The sequence below is a fragment of the Canis lupus genome, chromosome 8, assembly GCF_048164855.1.
Source record: "Canis lupus baileyi chromosome 8, mCanLup2.hap1, whole genome shotgun sequence".
Taxonomy (NCBI): domain Eukaryota; kingdom Metazoa; phylum Chordata; class Mammalia; order Carnivora; family Canidae; genus Canis; species Canis lupus.
In genome coordinates this window covers 34,205,220-34,222,616 of record NC_132845.1, presented here as the reverse complement: position 1 = coordinate 34,222,616, position 17,397 = coordinate 34,205,220, and the positions used below count along the sequence as shown (strand labels likewise).

The 17,397-nt window shown below is 36.8% G+C and overlaps 1 protein-coding gene across 5 annotated transcripts in view; it reads left to right on the top strand.

Moving 5' to 3' along the window:
- The window catches only part of LOC140638075 (mitochondrial adenyl nucleotide antiporter SLC25A24-like), a 49,815-nt gene extending 40,351 nt beyond the window's left edge, over positions 1-9,464 (top strand). For 2 of the 5 annotated variants that reach the window (XM_072834759.1, XM_072834758.1), the window contains exons 7-10: positions 2,484-2,591; positions 5,021-5,188; positions 7,195-7,345; positions 8,537-9,312. In XM_072834759.1, coding sequence (XP_072690860.1) covers positions 2,484-2,591; positions 5,021-5,188; positions 7,195-7,345; positions 8,537-8,715 — 606 coding nt within the window. In that variant the 3' untranslated portion in view covers positions 8,716-9,312. The other 3 variants (XM_072834761.1, XM_072834760.1, XM_072834762.1) reach the window with 3 other exon arrangements.
- Positions 9,465-17,397: the final 7,933 nt, after the last annotated feature.

Here is a 17,397-nt window from a genome sequence, read left to right as displayed (position 1 = left end):
CAGCTATAGGTGGTAGGGGCTTGATTCTGTGGGAACTTCTAGGAAGTGTACGGAATAGCTCCCAGAATTATCTGTCTGACGGAAGAGAGCTGAGCTATTTATCTACCAGGTTATGTCCTATATTATATGAGGATTGCTCTTAGGACTTTAAATTCCCCAGACTTCTGGGCTGGATAGGCTCCCATAGCTTCAGAGAAGGCCCTTAGGCAAAAAAGAAGAGAGATGAGAGGCTTTTGCTTTTGATGTGTTTCTGTCAGTGAAGTGAATCTGTGAGTCTGCACAGAACTGTCCAGATGTAGGTGGGGCTCTGGAAGTGCCTACCATGGCCAGCTAAAGCCTGCTTAGGTTTGGGGGCCTGAGAGTTGCTTCAGAGAGCAACAGAACATAGGGTGTTACAGGCTTTGCATATGGGTTTTCTAGCATACAGTTCTTTCAAAAACTTCTTACACTTCTCTGTTTCTAGTTAGTATCACATGGAGTAGCAACATCCAAAAATCTCTCCTCTGATATTTTATTTTCCAGCTCCTGTGCTTAGTCATTTCCCTTCTCTCTCATTTTTATAGCAGGCTATGTTGATGTCAATGGAAACAATAGGCTGAAATCAGATGACAACACCCCTAATCTGATTTTGTCAGATAGGCAAGCTCTTTAGAACAATCTCCTTTCCTTGTGTTGTGGTACAGAGCAGGTGGCTTTTCCGACTAGAAGCCCACCATTCTTGACTATCAAGTCAGGCTAAGAGAACTCCCTTAGCAGCGCTCCATTTCCTTCCATTTCTGCTTGAAAATTGGCTTTGGAGAAGGCTCTGAGGCAGAAAAGCAGAGAGCTGCATTAGCTCATGTCTTAAAAGATCTTGATAAAAGCAGCAAGGAGTGGGCAACACCGACCACCATTCTGAGATTTTACAGTTAGTTTTCCTAGAACTTTAGGCTCGAAAAGCACATGATCTACCTTCCAAATTATCATAGGCAGTTTTATCATGCATTTCCACAAAGCATTAGAAAGATCATCATCTTTTTAGACTGTAATATCTGTGTCCTAACAATAAAGCCAGTGTCATATATTTTAGGTTTTATTTATGGTAGTACCCCACATCTAGTAACCAATTTCTGCTCTTGTTGGGGTTCATCCTAAGCTGTTATAATGAACAGATTCCAAAATACAGTAGCTTAATGAGATAGAGGCCAGGGGTCCAGGGCTAGCAGTACACCACTCTGCCATCTTCAATACATGGCTTCAGAGGTTGCTTCCATTTTTGCCATTCCTCAGGTGGAGGAAAGCATAGTCTGGGATAAGCATCTTTAAAGAGATGTCAGAATTTACATACTCAACTTCTCTTTTTACTCACTGGCCAAAATTAGTCACTCAGCTACACAACCTAGCTGCAAGAAAGAAGAGGGAAGTGTAGTTTGCAGCTGAGTCAGCTCTATTACTAAAAGGAGGAAGGAAGATATTACTAAAAGGAGGAGAAGTTAGTACAAGGGACATACAGCAGTCTCTATTACCAACTGAATCAATCACACTTTCTTTATTTTTTTTTTTAAGATTTTTTATTTATTCATGATAGAGAGAGAGAGAGAGGCAGAGACATAGGCAGAGGGAGAAGCAGGCTCCATGCCGGGAGCCCAATGTGGGACTCGATCCTGGGTCTCCAGGATCATGCACTGGGTCAAAGGCAGCCGCTGAACCACTGAGCCACCCAGGGATCCCCAATCACACTTTCTGATAGGGAGTTACTGATTTGAGGACTAGAGTTAGTTCATAGAGAATAGCTGAATCATATTGATGATAGGCCTCTAGAAACACCAAACAGGAAAACATCTTGCCTAGGAGGTGACAAGATAATCAGTTTGCTAATGCTATTTTGGATCCTAAATGAGTTTCTAGTTTCAATCTCCAAGAAGCTTGACTTACTGTAGTTCCTGTGAAGCCTGGACCTTTATGCTATTTGTTTTCCTTATTTCTATATGTGTCATTGCGGTAACCTCCCTGCTATGTAAGTTAACTGGAGTAACTCATTATTTCTTGTAACGAAAGAGCCTCTCACATTGTTACTATTCTTGATTATCCAGTAATCAAACAATATTAAGTACCTTGCATATGTAAGGCATAGGGCTTTAGTCTATTTAGAGATAACATACACAATCCTTTCCCCCTTTTTGTCATTTACATGCTTTTTATGAAATAGTACATTCATGAATATGCTTAAATGACTCACTCTTGCTAGCTCATTTTGTGGGGAAAAAAAAATTGGAGGCCTAATAGAGGAGTCTTACTTATTATCTTAGACAACTAATTGCATAAAAATTAAAATCAAGTATTCCTCTAGATGCTAATATCAGATGTCTAGAATACTTTTTCAAATAATTTTATAATACTAATTAATGTTTTAAACTTAGGAACTATATATATATATATATAGAGAGAGAGAGAGATATTACATTTCAGTAATTTTATACATTTCAATACTTTTATTTATACAGTATAAGAAGTGGCTTAGTTTTGATGGTGCTAAAATAGGAATTATTGAGAGGTTTATATCTGGCTCATTGGCTGGTGCAACTGCCCAGACCTGTATTTACCCCATGGAGGTATGTATTATTATAAAACTTTAAGTAAAGTAATGCTTTCAACACAAATTATAACATTTTAAAAAAGATTTATTTATCAATTTATTAGAGAGAGAGAGAGAAAGAGTGTGAGTGGGGCTCTGGGGGTAGCAAGTGAAAGGGGAGAGGGAGAAGGAGGTAGAAGGAGAGAAGTAGATTCCACGCTGATCTCTACTCCACTTGGGGCTTGATCTCACAACCCTGTGATCATGACCTGAGCCAAAAATCAAGACTTGGATACCCAATTAATTGACTAAGCCACCCAGGTGCCTCACAAATTATAATTCTTAAAATAAATGAAAGTAGATCTGGATTTTGTACAATAAGCAGCTTAATAGCTACAGGATTCAAATCTCATACCAAGTGTTAGTTGGCCCTAGTAAATGTTTCTTTTGTTTGCTTGTTTATTTAGGATCAAGGTGGTATTGTAGATGTATCAAGAAGATAAAAAAATCATTGATTGCTTGCTTGCTTGACTGATAGAATCACTTAATCATTAATCAAATCAAATCTGTATTACACAGCTACTAAGTTTAAGGTATTTTTCTAGATGCAGAGACAAATCAGACAAGCATTTTGATCATGCAAATTATAGCCTAGATGGGGAGCTAAAACATGTACATCAATAATGATGATCCAAAATAGAAAGTAAAAATCCTGGAAGGGAGATCAATATGAAGTGTTATGGAAATTCAGAGGGGAGAAATTATTTCCAGTTAGGAGTTTCATGAAAGACATGAATAGAATATGTGAGTTTGGCTTAGATTTTGGACATTCAGAGATAATGAGGAAAGGAATTTTAGGTGGAAATAATGACTTAAGCAAAGGAATGGAGGCAAAAGAGCAGATATTTAGGTTTGGATTGAATATTGAATATTGAATATTGGATTGAATATTGAATATCCATATCCAAATATGGATTGAGGCCAAACCAGAAAGGCTCTTGAATTCAGTGTAAGAAATATAATTTTTATTTCTTAAAAAACAAGAAGCCATTAAAGACTTTGGAGCCTGAAATATAATCTTGGTAAAGTTTTTTAGAGTGAGAGAGACTAGAGATATGGGATGACTACATGCAAGAGATTGCCACCATTCAGGAAAGTGATAGTAAAGCCTTGAAATATATTAACTAAAGGGAACTGACTCATGTTAGAGCTGTCTTGAGAACTGACAGTCTGAGAAGTGGAAGGTAGGACAGAGAGAAAGGAAGAAGGTGATGCTTCGTCTGGGTTCTGTGCCTAAGTATTTAGGAGAGCTACATCTGAGTGATGTAACAGAGTTTGAGAGTGGCGGAAGTAGTCCAGACAGTGAGAGATGATGAGTTCAGGTTTGCACATATTTAATTTGAGTGGTTGGTAGACAACCAGGTTTTGATTTTCAGCAGGCAGTTGCAAATGTGATACTAAGGACTTAAGAGATTTCAAGTCTTGATGTGTCATCTGCAAAGAAGTGCTAGTTTAAGCCATGAGATTATATAGAAAAAAAGCAGTGTTTTGTTTTGTTTTTTTAATCCTGAAAAGAAAATTTTTGAGAAGACCTTAATTTAAGGAGTAAGTGGGAAAAAACCTGCCAGTGAAGTAGACAGAGAAGATTTACTTGGGTAAGAAGGGAGTGAGTACACTGCCCTAGGGAGGGCAGACAGTTTTAAAAATGGGTTATTGAAAGTGTGGGGTGCTACGGGGAAGTTCTTGAAACAAAGCCTTGCAATTGATGACTCAGAGGCAGCTCCATCAAGAAACACAGTTTGCCCAATCAAGAAAAAGTTTATGCCTTTTTTTTTGGCTGTTTTGGAGAACCTTTTCTCCCAGTATTTATAGTCCTCCCTTAAATTAAATTAATGGAAATTAAGAGGATGAGGAGTAAGTTTCTATCAGGAGAATTGCACAGGAATGTTGATCTTGTTAGGCTACTGCTTTATAAGCACATTTAATCATATTAAATGAATATACTTTATCTGCCTCACTGTTACAATAATTTCCAGAATATGTATTTTAAATATGTACAGAATACATTTTTTTCATATTGCTTCTTCACTTTAACATAACCATATATATTTTTTAACTTGGAATTTGGCTGCAGTTGCTTTATTTTGAAGCAATAATGTTACCTCAAATGAATTTGTTTTAGAGTATGTTACCTGATAGTACATTAAAGAAGGTTGAGTAGATGTTATCAACCAAAACCATAGTGATTAATTACATTTTCCTGTTTAAATAATTTTTTTAAAACTCGGTATTATATCATCTGTTAATAGTTAAAAGCCAAGTAGGGAGAAGCTAAAATTATATATAAGATTACTTTCTTTTCTGATTTCTGTGATAATAAATATTGTAATGTAATACAGTTATTGCATTCCTAGAGGAGTTGAGTGAATCTGATCAATATATTTTTATAATATTCTTCACATTTAGGTTCTAAAGACCAGACTGGCTCTAGGTAAAACTGGACAGTATTCAGGGATCATTGATTGTGGCAAGAAGCTTCTCAAACAAGAAGGTGTTAGAACCTTTTTCAAAGGTTATAGTCCCAACTTGCTAGGCATTCTACCTTACGCAGGTATAGATTTTGCTGTTTATGAGGTGAGTTTATTCTCATAATGTGACATTAAGTGTTAGATTTGAAAATTTGGTATAATAATAGTCTTCATTCTAAAAATCTAGTTGTAAGTAGCTTCTGACCAAGAAGTTTGGTTGAGTTGAATGGTTTTATTTGGTTTTTCATTTTGTGTAATAGTTGTCTAGTATTCTAATAATAACTCCTTTTTTGCTGGGTTTTTGTGTGTGTGTGTGTGTGTGTGTGTGAATTAGATTTTACTGATCATATTTATAGACCTAAATGCTGATACAATGGTGGTTCTTAATTCTGAATGCATATCAAAATCATTTACATGTAGATGTTTAAAAAAGAAGATTCTTGGGCTACCTCTCCCTCTGCCCTCCACCCCCGCCTGCATGCATATTTGCACACGTGTGTGCTCTCTCTCTCTCTGTCTCTTAAATAATAAATAAATCTTAAAAAAAAAAAAGAAAAGAAGAAGATTCTTGGGCTACATCCAAGAAATTCTGATTTAATTATTCTGGGAGGAGGCCTGGAATCTAGGTTTTTAACTCTCTAGAAAAATATGATGTACAGTTAAGATTGAGAAAGCTGAGATGATTGTCCAGGTGTGAAAATGAGAATTGACAGGGGGAGTCCTTAGGGGGGATGGAGGGAGAGGCAGCATGTAGATAAGGCAATAAGGCAAATCTCCTGAGTGTAGTGCTTGCTGATGAGGCAGAATTCTGAGTTATTCCTTTTCTAGCCAATCATTTCATTTTTATGACCATACGTATGTTTTAGGCAGGCTGTTGTAATAATATATACCATTTGGTCATCAGAACCAGGTCAGAGTATGTGACTAGTATCACTTAAATTCATTCACAGTGCAAGAAGGACAGCTCTCCAGCCACAGGCCCAGTGGTATTTTTGGCAGGTGGTACCACAATCACATGAAAGATAGCCAATTTTGTTTAGCACTTTAAAAAATGCGTATATCTTTTATAGATGTTTAAAGTATTGAATATTAGAGCATATATTTCTTTTCTCCTTTGTTTTCTTCCTTCTGTGATCTTATTAAAATAAATTCATTGCTCCTGTTTATGTTGGGCTCCCTCCATTCTTTTATTTCTGCAGTTCAATATCTTTTGCCTTCTTACCAGAGTGATGTTACACATTTCTCTTTTCATTATTGCATGACTGATGAATGCACTGAGTTAAGACATTTTGAAACATATTTTTTCAAAAGCATCAAATTACACACTTCATGGCAGTTGCCTCAGTATATAATGGTAAAGCTGTATCCTTTGATAAATGAACAGTTCTAAAGGCACTTAGTGATCTTTTAAACCTACTATTTTAAGATAATTTTTTCTCGCCACTTTTATTCAAGGAAAAGAAAATTTGAAAAGATGAATCTTTCCTAAAAGTTTAGAAAATGTGGTTTTGTTAACATAGAGTGGATTATGCAGTCTTCTCTACATTATTCTGTTAATCCCTCTGAGAATCTCCAGAATTTTGCTTGTGTCTTTCAATGTCATTACAAACCAAAACAACGAGGCAAAATAGAACAAACAAAATCAAAATAAACAAAACACAGACATACAGATGCAAAACATAGGAGTATTCAAACTGAGGCTGTGTGAATACATTTATTTGAAAACATCTGTGTGCCCTGCCCCTGGTAGGACAGTAGGGAGATCACCCCCTCTGTACACGGAGTAGGAACAATCTTTTGTAAAGATTTTGGAGAGAATAGTTATTAAGATCAAACGATTAAGCTTCATTCTTATTTATCAGTGTGTGACTTGATAACTCAGTTTCTCTGAATTAGTTTCTTATTTATAAAATGTATAACATGGAGATGACAATATTGACTTATTAAGTTTCTGTAGGCATTAAGTGAGATAACATCTATGAAAATGCTCAGTGTAATTCTCGAATGAAGAAGCTACTCAATATGCTTATTGAAATTGAATGAGCAGTGAACTTTATTCTACTTAGACTTGCATGGTGGCTAAAGGATATTTACTACTATCTTCTTTGTTAGCTTTTGAAGAATTATTGGCTAGAACATCATGCAACAGAGTCTGTAGACCCTGGGATAATGATTTTGCTGGGATGTAGTACATTGTCTCACACTTTTGCTCAGATAGCCACCTTTCCTCTGAACCTTATCAGAACTCGCATGCAGGCTCAAGGTGAGTTTTTTTTTTTTTTATTATTTAATGAAGTAATAAGTTAAAAAGTGATTAAGAGTATTTTTAATGAAGCATTAATAAAAATTAAGTTAAAAACAGTATTAAAAAACTAGGTTGTTTTAAATGAGTAGAAATTAATGGTTCAAAAAAACAAAAACTGTAGAATTGTTAAATCAAAAGCAGACTCTGATTTTTAAGGCACACATCTCGAATTTATTGTTTTATTATAGAGCCTTTTGTTAATTTAAATTTTATTTCTCCTTCAATGTTCTTTTTTTTTTTTTTTTTTTTTTCCTTCAATGTTCTGTTTGGGACTTTCCACATTTCCTCCAGTTACTAATGATCTCTTTAAGGAGTTTATAATTAGGAAGTACCACGATGAACAATAGAAAAGATTTCCTTTCTTCAAATTAAGTCAACAGTTACTCAATATGAACATAAAATTTCCCCCTAGTTCTGCATTGTTATATTCTGCATCAAGAACTTAATATATTTGTGGAATTGAATTTGTATTTTAATCCCTCTAGCAAGGAGATATTAACCAGAAGGGAGAGTTACCTATTGTGTTCCTCTTGAGTGAAATGTTAGAGATTTAAATTTTAAGAAAATACTTTTATTACTTTTCAAGAAGAAAAAAATCTTACATAATTCTATTATTATCTTCCTCAGAAAATTATTTAAGGAGTCATGCAGTACGTGATTCTTTTTTACATTTGTTTTCTTTTTAGTAAGATTTTTGGATTTTATTGCATTCCAGGTGGGGAATCTCTCTACCCACCCCATCACCTTTCCATTGCCCTATCAAAGTTCATACTCAATTCCAAGTGCTCCTTTGAGGTCCCTTATGAAACTTTCAAGTCCAATAGAACTTTTTGCAATGATAGAAATATTTTTTATCTGTGTTATCCAGTATGGTAGCCACTAGTGACACATGGTTATCAGACACTTGAAATTTGCTAATGTGACTAAGCAACTGAATTTTTCGTTTTACTTAATTTTAATTAATTTAAATTTAAGTAGACACACATGTCTAGTGGCTACTGTATTGGACAATACAAGACCATTCTATAAGTAGAGAGAGAGGTATATTCTGAAGTCGTTTTAGCCTCTGTAAATTCTTATTAATCATTGGGCTATCTTAATGTATAAAGATTCAATATTGAATTACACTGATTTTTTTTCAATTTATAGCACTGGAAGAAAAAGGAACAACAACTTCTATGATTCATCTTGTTCAAGAGATATATTATAATGAAGGAAAAAGGGGATTTTTCAGAGGTCTCACCCCAAATATCATAAAGTTGCTTCCTGCAGTAGTCATCAGCTGTGTAGCTTATGAAATAGTGAGACAACATCTGGAATTAATTTAAAAATGAAATATCAAATTGTCATTACCAAAATCACTTAATTGTAAGATAATACCTGGCTTGTAAAGAGAAGTTGGTCTTTTCCTAAAAGGAAAGACATATCAAATAATTGTCAAAACATTTTTTCTTTATCTATTACAAAATTTATAAGTTAAATAACCCTTTTGGTAAAGTTCTTTCATAATTTAAAATTCTTAATATCCACAGGCTCCTATTTACATTTCCCACTCTTCTCCCCTGAGTCCTAACTTGAAACTTGTTTTTATTGGGTTTGGATCTACCGTGGTAACATTATAAAACATTTGGTCACTTGCAGCCACTGAGTTAACCTTTTCCTATTTAAATATTTTTTTGAAAGGCTGAGCTTGAAAATGTCTAATACACTAAAACAAAAATCATTGCATTTAAAATTGATGTTACAGCAAATGATCACAGTTCATGTCTCTTTTTTAAGCAAAAAGGAACATTGCTTTCATAATGTCTTCACAGTTCCTTCTATCAGATTGTGGATGGAATAATGATAGCACGATAGCATATTTCTCTTCTTCAGGTACTTTATTTGTAAATATAAACACTGTTGGTTCATTTTTTTTCTTTATATTTTAGGTTGTTTATAAGTCAGTATTGAGAACAAATCAGCATTGGACAAGTTTTCTTGTTATCTTCTGCTTGAAAAACATTTGAGAGGAAGAATTTTATTTTATTTATTTTTTTATTCTTTTTATTTTTATTTTTTTTTTGAGAGGAAGAATTTTAAAGATTAAATCCATTATATCATACTTGTCAAAGCAATTCTTATTTTAGCCTACTAGTTGATTGAGTCGACCCTTGGAAATCCTAAATATTCCTCTGCACTTTTATGAAAAAAATGAATCCTATTCTCTGCTGGAATTAAATGAGAGTGTGGTGAGATGCTGGTAATGGACTGCGTTGGCCACAACCCAGGCTTCAAATGAACTGCCTTGCTAAACTGATTCAAGTCCAGGCTTTGAGCCTTGGTCTTGCTGATCCGCAAATTTTTTAAAAAATTATTTATTTATTCATGAGAGACACACACACAGAGAGGCAGAGACACAGGCAGAGACACAGGCAGAGGGAGAAGTAGGCTTCATGCAGGGAGCTTGACATGGGACTCGATCCCGGGTCTCCAGGATCACATCCTAGGCTGAAGGTGATGCTAAACCACTGAGCCATCCGGGCTGCCCTGATCCGCAAATTTGACTTTATTAATTTCCTCAAGATCATCACTTTCTTGGTGGAAGATTAACTAATCACAAGATTGAGACACATATCACAGTGCAAAGTTATTCATTTATAGTGGAACTTAATACTTCCTACTCACTAGAATACTTTCATCCGTTCTCCAGGGCACACTGTTTCCTGGTATTAGGGTGCCTGGGAAACCAAAGAAGTCATGAGAAGATTGATGCAGAATTAGAACAAAGAGAGGAATGTTGTACTCCGACCTATCCCAGTTAAGGTGGGAAGAGGTGGAAGCTTGTGTACAAAGAAGAGTAGTTGAGGCCCGACCTGGGAGAGAGGAGGGGATTGTGGAACTGAAGCTAAACTAAGCCACAGATCACCAGAGGGGAGGAATGCAAAATCTCATGTAAAGCCCAGGAGTGGCTGTGTAAGAAATTTGAGTAATGATGGTAGTTGTTTGGATAGACTTTCACAAAGCATTCCAAATTGATGAGATAGCTTGAGTAGTAATGTGGAAATCATGGTGATGGTGGTGGTGGGGGGCGGTTCATAGAGCATTAGGGAATGCCTGGTCATTTTGAAATATATGGTGTACAGGAAGATATAGTGAGATAAGAGGCAACTTGCTGTAGGCTGGTGCCAGGTCATGGAAAGCTGCGAATCAAAATGTGGCAGTGACATATTCTGGTGTAAGAAGATCACCGACAGCAGAAGAATGCCATTGACAGAGGAGAGGGGAGAGCCTATGAGACCAGTTAGGATATTATTTTCATGGCCAAAATTACAAAATGCTGGCTTCTGAGTAAGGGCTTCTCTTTAGAGTGGGTAGATCCAATTATTGTTGTCTCAGAAGTCAAAGTCCAATTTATTTTATTAAGTTCCTGCTATATGCCTGGAATTATTTCAAGACACTTTTAAAGGTTCTCTTGCTTAATTCTAACAGAAAGGTGAGATTTTTATTTTTTTTAATTTTTGTTCCATTTGTGTAAACAGAACAAAACCAAACAGAATAGTTCACCCCTTCTTGCATCCCCTGTACCCTACCTCTTGCAACCACCAATCTCTTCTCTATATCTCTAGGCTTTATATCTGTGTTTTAGATTCTACATTTAAGAAAGATCATCTGTTTGTCTTTGTCTTAGTTATTTCACTTGGCATAATGCCCTTGAGGTCCCTCAGTGTTGTCACAGATGGCCAGATTTCATTCTCTTTTATGGCTGAATACTATTCCATTGTATATATATCACAATTTCTTTATCCATTCATCTATTGGTAGACCCTTAGGTTGTTTCCGTATTTTGGGTATTGTAAATAAGGCTGCAGTAAACATGGGGGAGTATATGTCTTTTTGATATACTGTTTATGTTTTCTTTGGATAGTGCCCAGAACTGGAATTGCTGGATCATACGGTGGTTCTACTTTTAATTTTGGGGGGAACCTTCCATAGAGGTTACACCAGTTTAATAATTCCTGCTAACGGTGCATAGGAGTTCCCTTTTCTCCAAACCTTAACAAAACTTGTTATTTCTTGTCTTTTTGATAACAGCCATTCTGATAGGGATGAGGTGATATCTCATAGTGGTTTTGGTTTGTGTTTGCCTGATGATGAGTGATGTTGAGCATCTTTCACATACCTTTTGGACATCTACATGTCTTCTTTGGGAGAATGTCTATTCAGATCTTCTGCCCACCCTGCCTTTTTTAAAGATTTATTTGTCTGTTTGAGAGAGAGAGAGCGAGTGTGAGAGAGCACACGCATGTGCAAGGAGGAGGGGCAAAGGGAGAGGGAGAGAATCCCAAGCAGACTCCCACTGAGTGCAGAGCCTGACGCTGGGCTAGATCTCAGGACCCATGAGATCATGACCTGAGCTGAAACCAAGAGTCAGATGCTTAACCGACTGAGCCACCCAGGTGCCTCATCTTCTGCTCCCTTTTTAATTGAACTTTTTCCCCCTATTGAGTTGTATTGTTTCTTTATATATTTTGGATATTCACCCCTTATCGAGATACGTGGTTTACAATTATTTTTTCACATTATTTTGTTGATGATTTCTTTTGCTGTGCAGAAACCGAAGACTTGTTTTTAAGTTTTTGCTTAAATTCCAGTCACTTAACATACTGCGTAATATTAGTTTCAGGTGTACAATTAGTGACTCAGCACTTCCATACAATCCCTGGTGCTCATTACAGTAAGCACACCCCGTAATTCCCATCCCCTATTTCACCCATTCCCCACCTGCTTCCCTTCTAGTAACCATCAGTTCTCTATAGTTAAGAGTCGGCTTCTTAGTTTGTCTTTCTCTTTTTTTCCCCCTTTGCTCATTTGTTTTGTTTCTTAACTTCCACATTTGAGTGAAACCATATGGTATTTTCTTTCTCTGACTGACTTATTTCACTTAGCATAATAATCTCTAGCTCCATCCTTGTTATGGCAAATGGCAACATTTCATTCTTTTTCTATAGCTGAATCATATTTCATTGTATGTATATACCACATCTTCTTTATCCATTCATCAACCAGTGGACACTTAGCCTGCTATTTGGCTTAGGCGTAATTTGGCTATGTTGATAATGCTGCTATAAACACCGTAGTATGTGTATCCCTTTGAATTAGGTTTTTTTTTTTTTTGTATTCTTTGGGTAAATACCTAGTAGTTCAGTTGCTGGATCATAGAGTAGTTCTGTTTTTACTTTTTGAGGAACCTCCAAACTGTTCTCTACAGTGCCTGCACCAGTTTGTACTTCCACCAGCAGTGCAAGAGGGTTCCCTTTTCTCCACATCTTCATTAACACCTGTTGTTTCTTGTGTTGTTGATTTTAGCCATCCTGACACATGTAAGGTGTGTCTGTGTAGAAACTTTTAGTTTGATATAGTCTCACTTATTAATTGTTGCTTTTGCTTTTGGTGTGAGATTTAAAAATATCATCACCAAGACCTGTCAAGAAGCTTACTATTCCTGTTTTATGGTTTCTGGTCTTATATTCAAGTTTTTAATCCAATTTGAGTTAATTTTGTGTATGGTGTAAGATAGTGGTCCATTTTCATTCTTTTGCATTTAGAAGTGCAGTTTTTCCAAACCATTCATTGAAACACTGTCCTTTCCCTATTTTGTATTCTTGACTCCTCCGTTGTAAATTAACTGACCATATATGCATGCGTTTGTTTCAAGGCTTTTTTTTTTCTTTTCTATTATGTATCTGTTTTTATACCAACACTGTAATGTTTTAATTATAAAAGCCTTATAATATAGTGTGAAATCAGGGAGTGTAATGCTTCCCATTTTATTCTTCTTTCTCAAGATTGCTTTTGCTATTTGGAGTTAGAAGGTTGAGATTCTCCCAATTTCCAAATGAGGAAACTAAGTTTATAGAGATAAGTACCTTGAACAGATCTCCTAACACTTTCTCTCTCATTAAGGATTGTGCTCATCCCTGACCTTCTGAGCTTCTATTCTATATGAGACCTACTGTGAGCCAGATCCTTGGGGATGCCATGGATGTTTTGTAAAATACCTTAAAGTGATGATTTAGCTCACTGTCAGTAGGGTACAGCCTCTCAATCCTGTGAGATGAAGTGTAAGCCTGCTCTTAGGTACGGAGATGCCTAAAGGGTAACCTCTATGTAAAAATGGTTATCACAATGTAACTTAAACATTGATACTTGGAGTTAATCTTGAAGAAACACCAGAGATCCTGTCTGAATGCCACAGAAGAAAATAACTGGACAATATTTTAAGATCTGTGGTGTTAGAAGTTCAATTTAACACTGAGGGACTTTCTGCATAGTTTTTCGGATACCGTTAGAACCTAAAGATTAGCCTCCCTGTGGGTTACCTTACAGAACTGTGATACAAAATTTTTTTTTTAAGATTTTATTTACTTATTAGAGAGAGTGTGCACATGAGAGAGAGTGAAAGCAGGAGCAGGGGCAGGGCAGAGGTAGAGGGAGAAGCAGACTACCTGCTAAGCAGGGAGTCTGCTCTGGGGCTTGATCCCAGGACCCTGGGATCATGACCTGAGCCAAAGGCAGACACTTAACCAACTGAGCCACCCAGGTGGCCCGTGAATTGTGATACAAATTAACAAAATTCTGTATCTTGGCTCTGGAAGGTTAGCAGCATGTTATACTATATAACTAAGAGTTTTGGATAGGTTAAGGAGTGGGTTGTAGAAAACACCTGGTAAGGTGAATTAAAGATAAAGAAGGACCATAGCAGAAGTGATGATCTGGAGACACTTGGACTTAAGTGCCTATTGAGATTTTTTACTTCAACAAATATACGGACTTCACTCAGAAATGTAAAGGACTCTCTGACAATCACAGAGGCCTTTCAGAAATTTAGTTACAGTCCACTGGAGCAAAACGATAAGCTCTCAGATCCTCAGAGTCATCTTGTAGAGTACCCATTTCTCTAGCTGCATGTATAGCCGTGTTCCTGAAGGCACTGCATTTCCTCATTGCCCAGACAGCATATAAAGCAAAGCAAAAACAAAACAAAACTAGTTTATTAGTCCATTCACTTTTGAGAGAGTAGTTGAGAAAATCACAGCATGTTGATCATAACATGATGACGGGCAGTTGTAAGCCTTGCAAAACCCAGAAAGCATCTATGGGTTCTCAGGGTTTATAACATTTCAGGAAACAGACTATTTTTATTCCCCTTATTTCTTGGTTAGGGTATAATTTTCTCAATGATTCATCTTCAGGTATTAGTAAACCTGTTACACATATGTGGAAAAAATCTTGAGTAAAGCACTTTAATTGTACAGGGAGCTAACCAATTCACTAATCAATGCACACTTCTTTACCTCCATTTTTCATAAAGGAATGGGTATCCTCAAGGATGATCATGGTGGGCTGATAGATAAAACTGGAGTAGTGAACTTTCTCTGAAGGTCTTTAAAAAAAAAAAGATTTTATTTCTTTATTCATGATAGAGAGAGTGAGAGGCAGAGACGCAGGCAGAGGGAGAAGCAGGCTCCATAAAGGGAGCCCGATGTGGGACTCGATCCTGGGTCTCCAGGATCAGGCCCTGGGCCAAGGGCGGCACTAAACCACTGAGACACCGGGCTTCCCTCTCTGAAGGTCTTCATAGAGTGTCCATCTCTGCCTTGTTCTAGTTCCACCTTAGATGGTGTCAAGTGATCATCAGCCTTGTATAAGTGGTCTCACTGTGCCCCAGAACAAAAGGAGTCCAGACTGGCAAAACAACTAACAGAACAACTGGAATGTTCTTCCCACTAACATTCGTCTCCCACTCGGGGTCACATTCAGTTTAGTTTATAATTCAACATGTGCAAGGTACTATGCTAAGCCAGGTGTCTAAAGGGCAAGAAGCCTTAACATTTACACAGTCCTCTAAACTGACAGCTGTTCACCATGTACCAACATGTGGGTAGTTCTACATGAGGGAGAAATCTACTTATCTAGCTCTCTTCTGCTCTGGCACTTGTGCTTCAGCTAACTGTCTGGGGCCTACTGTGTTTATAGAGAAATTGATAGCCTTTTTTCTCCTTTTAAGCTTCTGACTTTATCTCGGAGAGATAGCTATAAGTTGAACCTGGTCCTGCACCTGGAAATACAGCCCTTTGAGGTTTACAATTTTATGCAGAGGTCTCAGTTCTAACCCTTTACCTCATTTAGACCCAAGGTCTCACATCTTTTCCCTGTGTGGCCATTGCCTGCATTATGAAGCTCAAATGAGATCACGGATATGGAAGTATTCTAAAAGCTACAAACCTTATATAAGAGTATTATAATGCTTAGGGCGATTAATGTCCTTGTGGTAGGGGTAGAGAGTAAGAGTACTTTGATTCAGAAGGACCTAAGTTCCATTCTGTTTTTATCATTCATTGTCTTTGTAATTTGGAGAGTCAGTTAATCTTTGAGTCTCAGTTTTCATCTTTTTATTTATTTAATTTTTTTTTTAAATTGAAGTTTGATTTGCCAACAGCTTCCTTTTTTTAAAAAGTGGGGACAATAATATTGCCTTTTTAAAAAAATCATTTATTTATTTGAGAGAGAGAGAGAGAGATCGTACACATGCACAAGTGTGGGGACAGAAAGCAGAGAGGTGGAGAAGTATACTCTCCGCTGAGCAGAGAGCCTGACTCAGGGCTGGATCTCATGACCCCGGGATGATGACCTGAGCTGAAGGTGGATGCTTAACTGACTGAGCCACCCAGGCACCCTTTAAAAAAAAAAATTAAAATTTTTTTTAATTTTTAAAAATATTGCCTTTAAAAAAGAAAAAAGATTTATTCATGAGAGACACAGGCAGAGAGAGACATAGGCAGAGGAGAGGAAGAAGCAGGCTCCTCACCAGGAGCCTGATGCGGGACTCGATCCCAGATTCTGGGATCATGACCTGACCCGAAGGCAAGCGCCAACCACTGAGCAACCCTGGTGTCCCTAATATTGCCTTTTAAAAACCTTATTTACAAGATTGTTTTCAGAACCAAATGAGATAAGGGATATGAAACTATTTCATGAACAGCCATTACAAGCCTTAGTTTATTAATCCATTCAGTATGGAGAGAATACATGTAGACTTTTGTAGGATATGATTAGACTTCAAAAATTGGCAACTGTAATGTTGGTTATGTTCCAGATCACTTAAGTAATGTACAAAGGTTGGCTCTATCTGGTATGCTATTGTCCTGCAAGGAAGGATTCAGCTATTTCCAGGGGAGAACTGTCCTGGAGTTGGAGCACTTTGAGGGTGCTCATAAGGACTTCTCTGCAGGCAGAGTACTCAAACCTGACCTTCTGGTCTTTCACCTTCTGCACAGTTCTTTCCACCTGTGATCTAAGTCATGGGCTTAGGGGCCCTGTTTCTCGTCTGCATTTTCTCATGTATCAGGATAGCAGTTGGTTTCGACAGAGGACCTACAATGTCCCAAAGACTGAGGGAAATAAATTGTTACTCTGAGCTCACTTATCACAAATAAATAAGTTTTGACTTTAAAAAGAGTAAACATGTTTTTTGGTAATCTTTGCTTCCTTGTAGTAATTGTAATTTATTGCAACTCTATTAGGTTTTTTACATACTTTGTCTCATTTAATTCTCTAAAAATTTCTATAAAATAGGTCACCGCTGTTTTAGAAATAAGGCAGACTCAGAGATACAAGTAATTTATCCAAGGTAACACAGTAATTTAAATTGAATTCTGCTGATACAAAACTAATGCTTTTTCCACAATAGTATAATGATCTTACTGTCTCAGCCTCTTAGAACAATGTTACATGAGACAGAATGAGGCTGGGTGTTTATCATTTGTTCTAAGACAAATTTTTGTATATAAAAATTCCAGTCTGGAAGTCAATAAAGTGTGAAGCTCAAGTCTTGCCAAGTTAGCAGGGTTTGGGTAAACTCCTTGGATTTCTCATCAAAATATCAAAAGAGCCATGCCTTCCTTAAAAGTGAAGTCTAGGATTTAGGACTAAGGGCTAAAATAAACCTGCCCTAACAGAACCTAAGG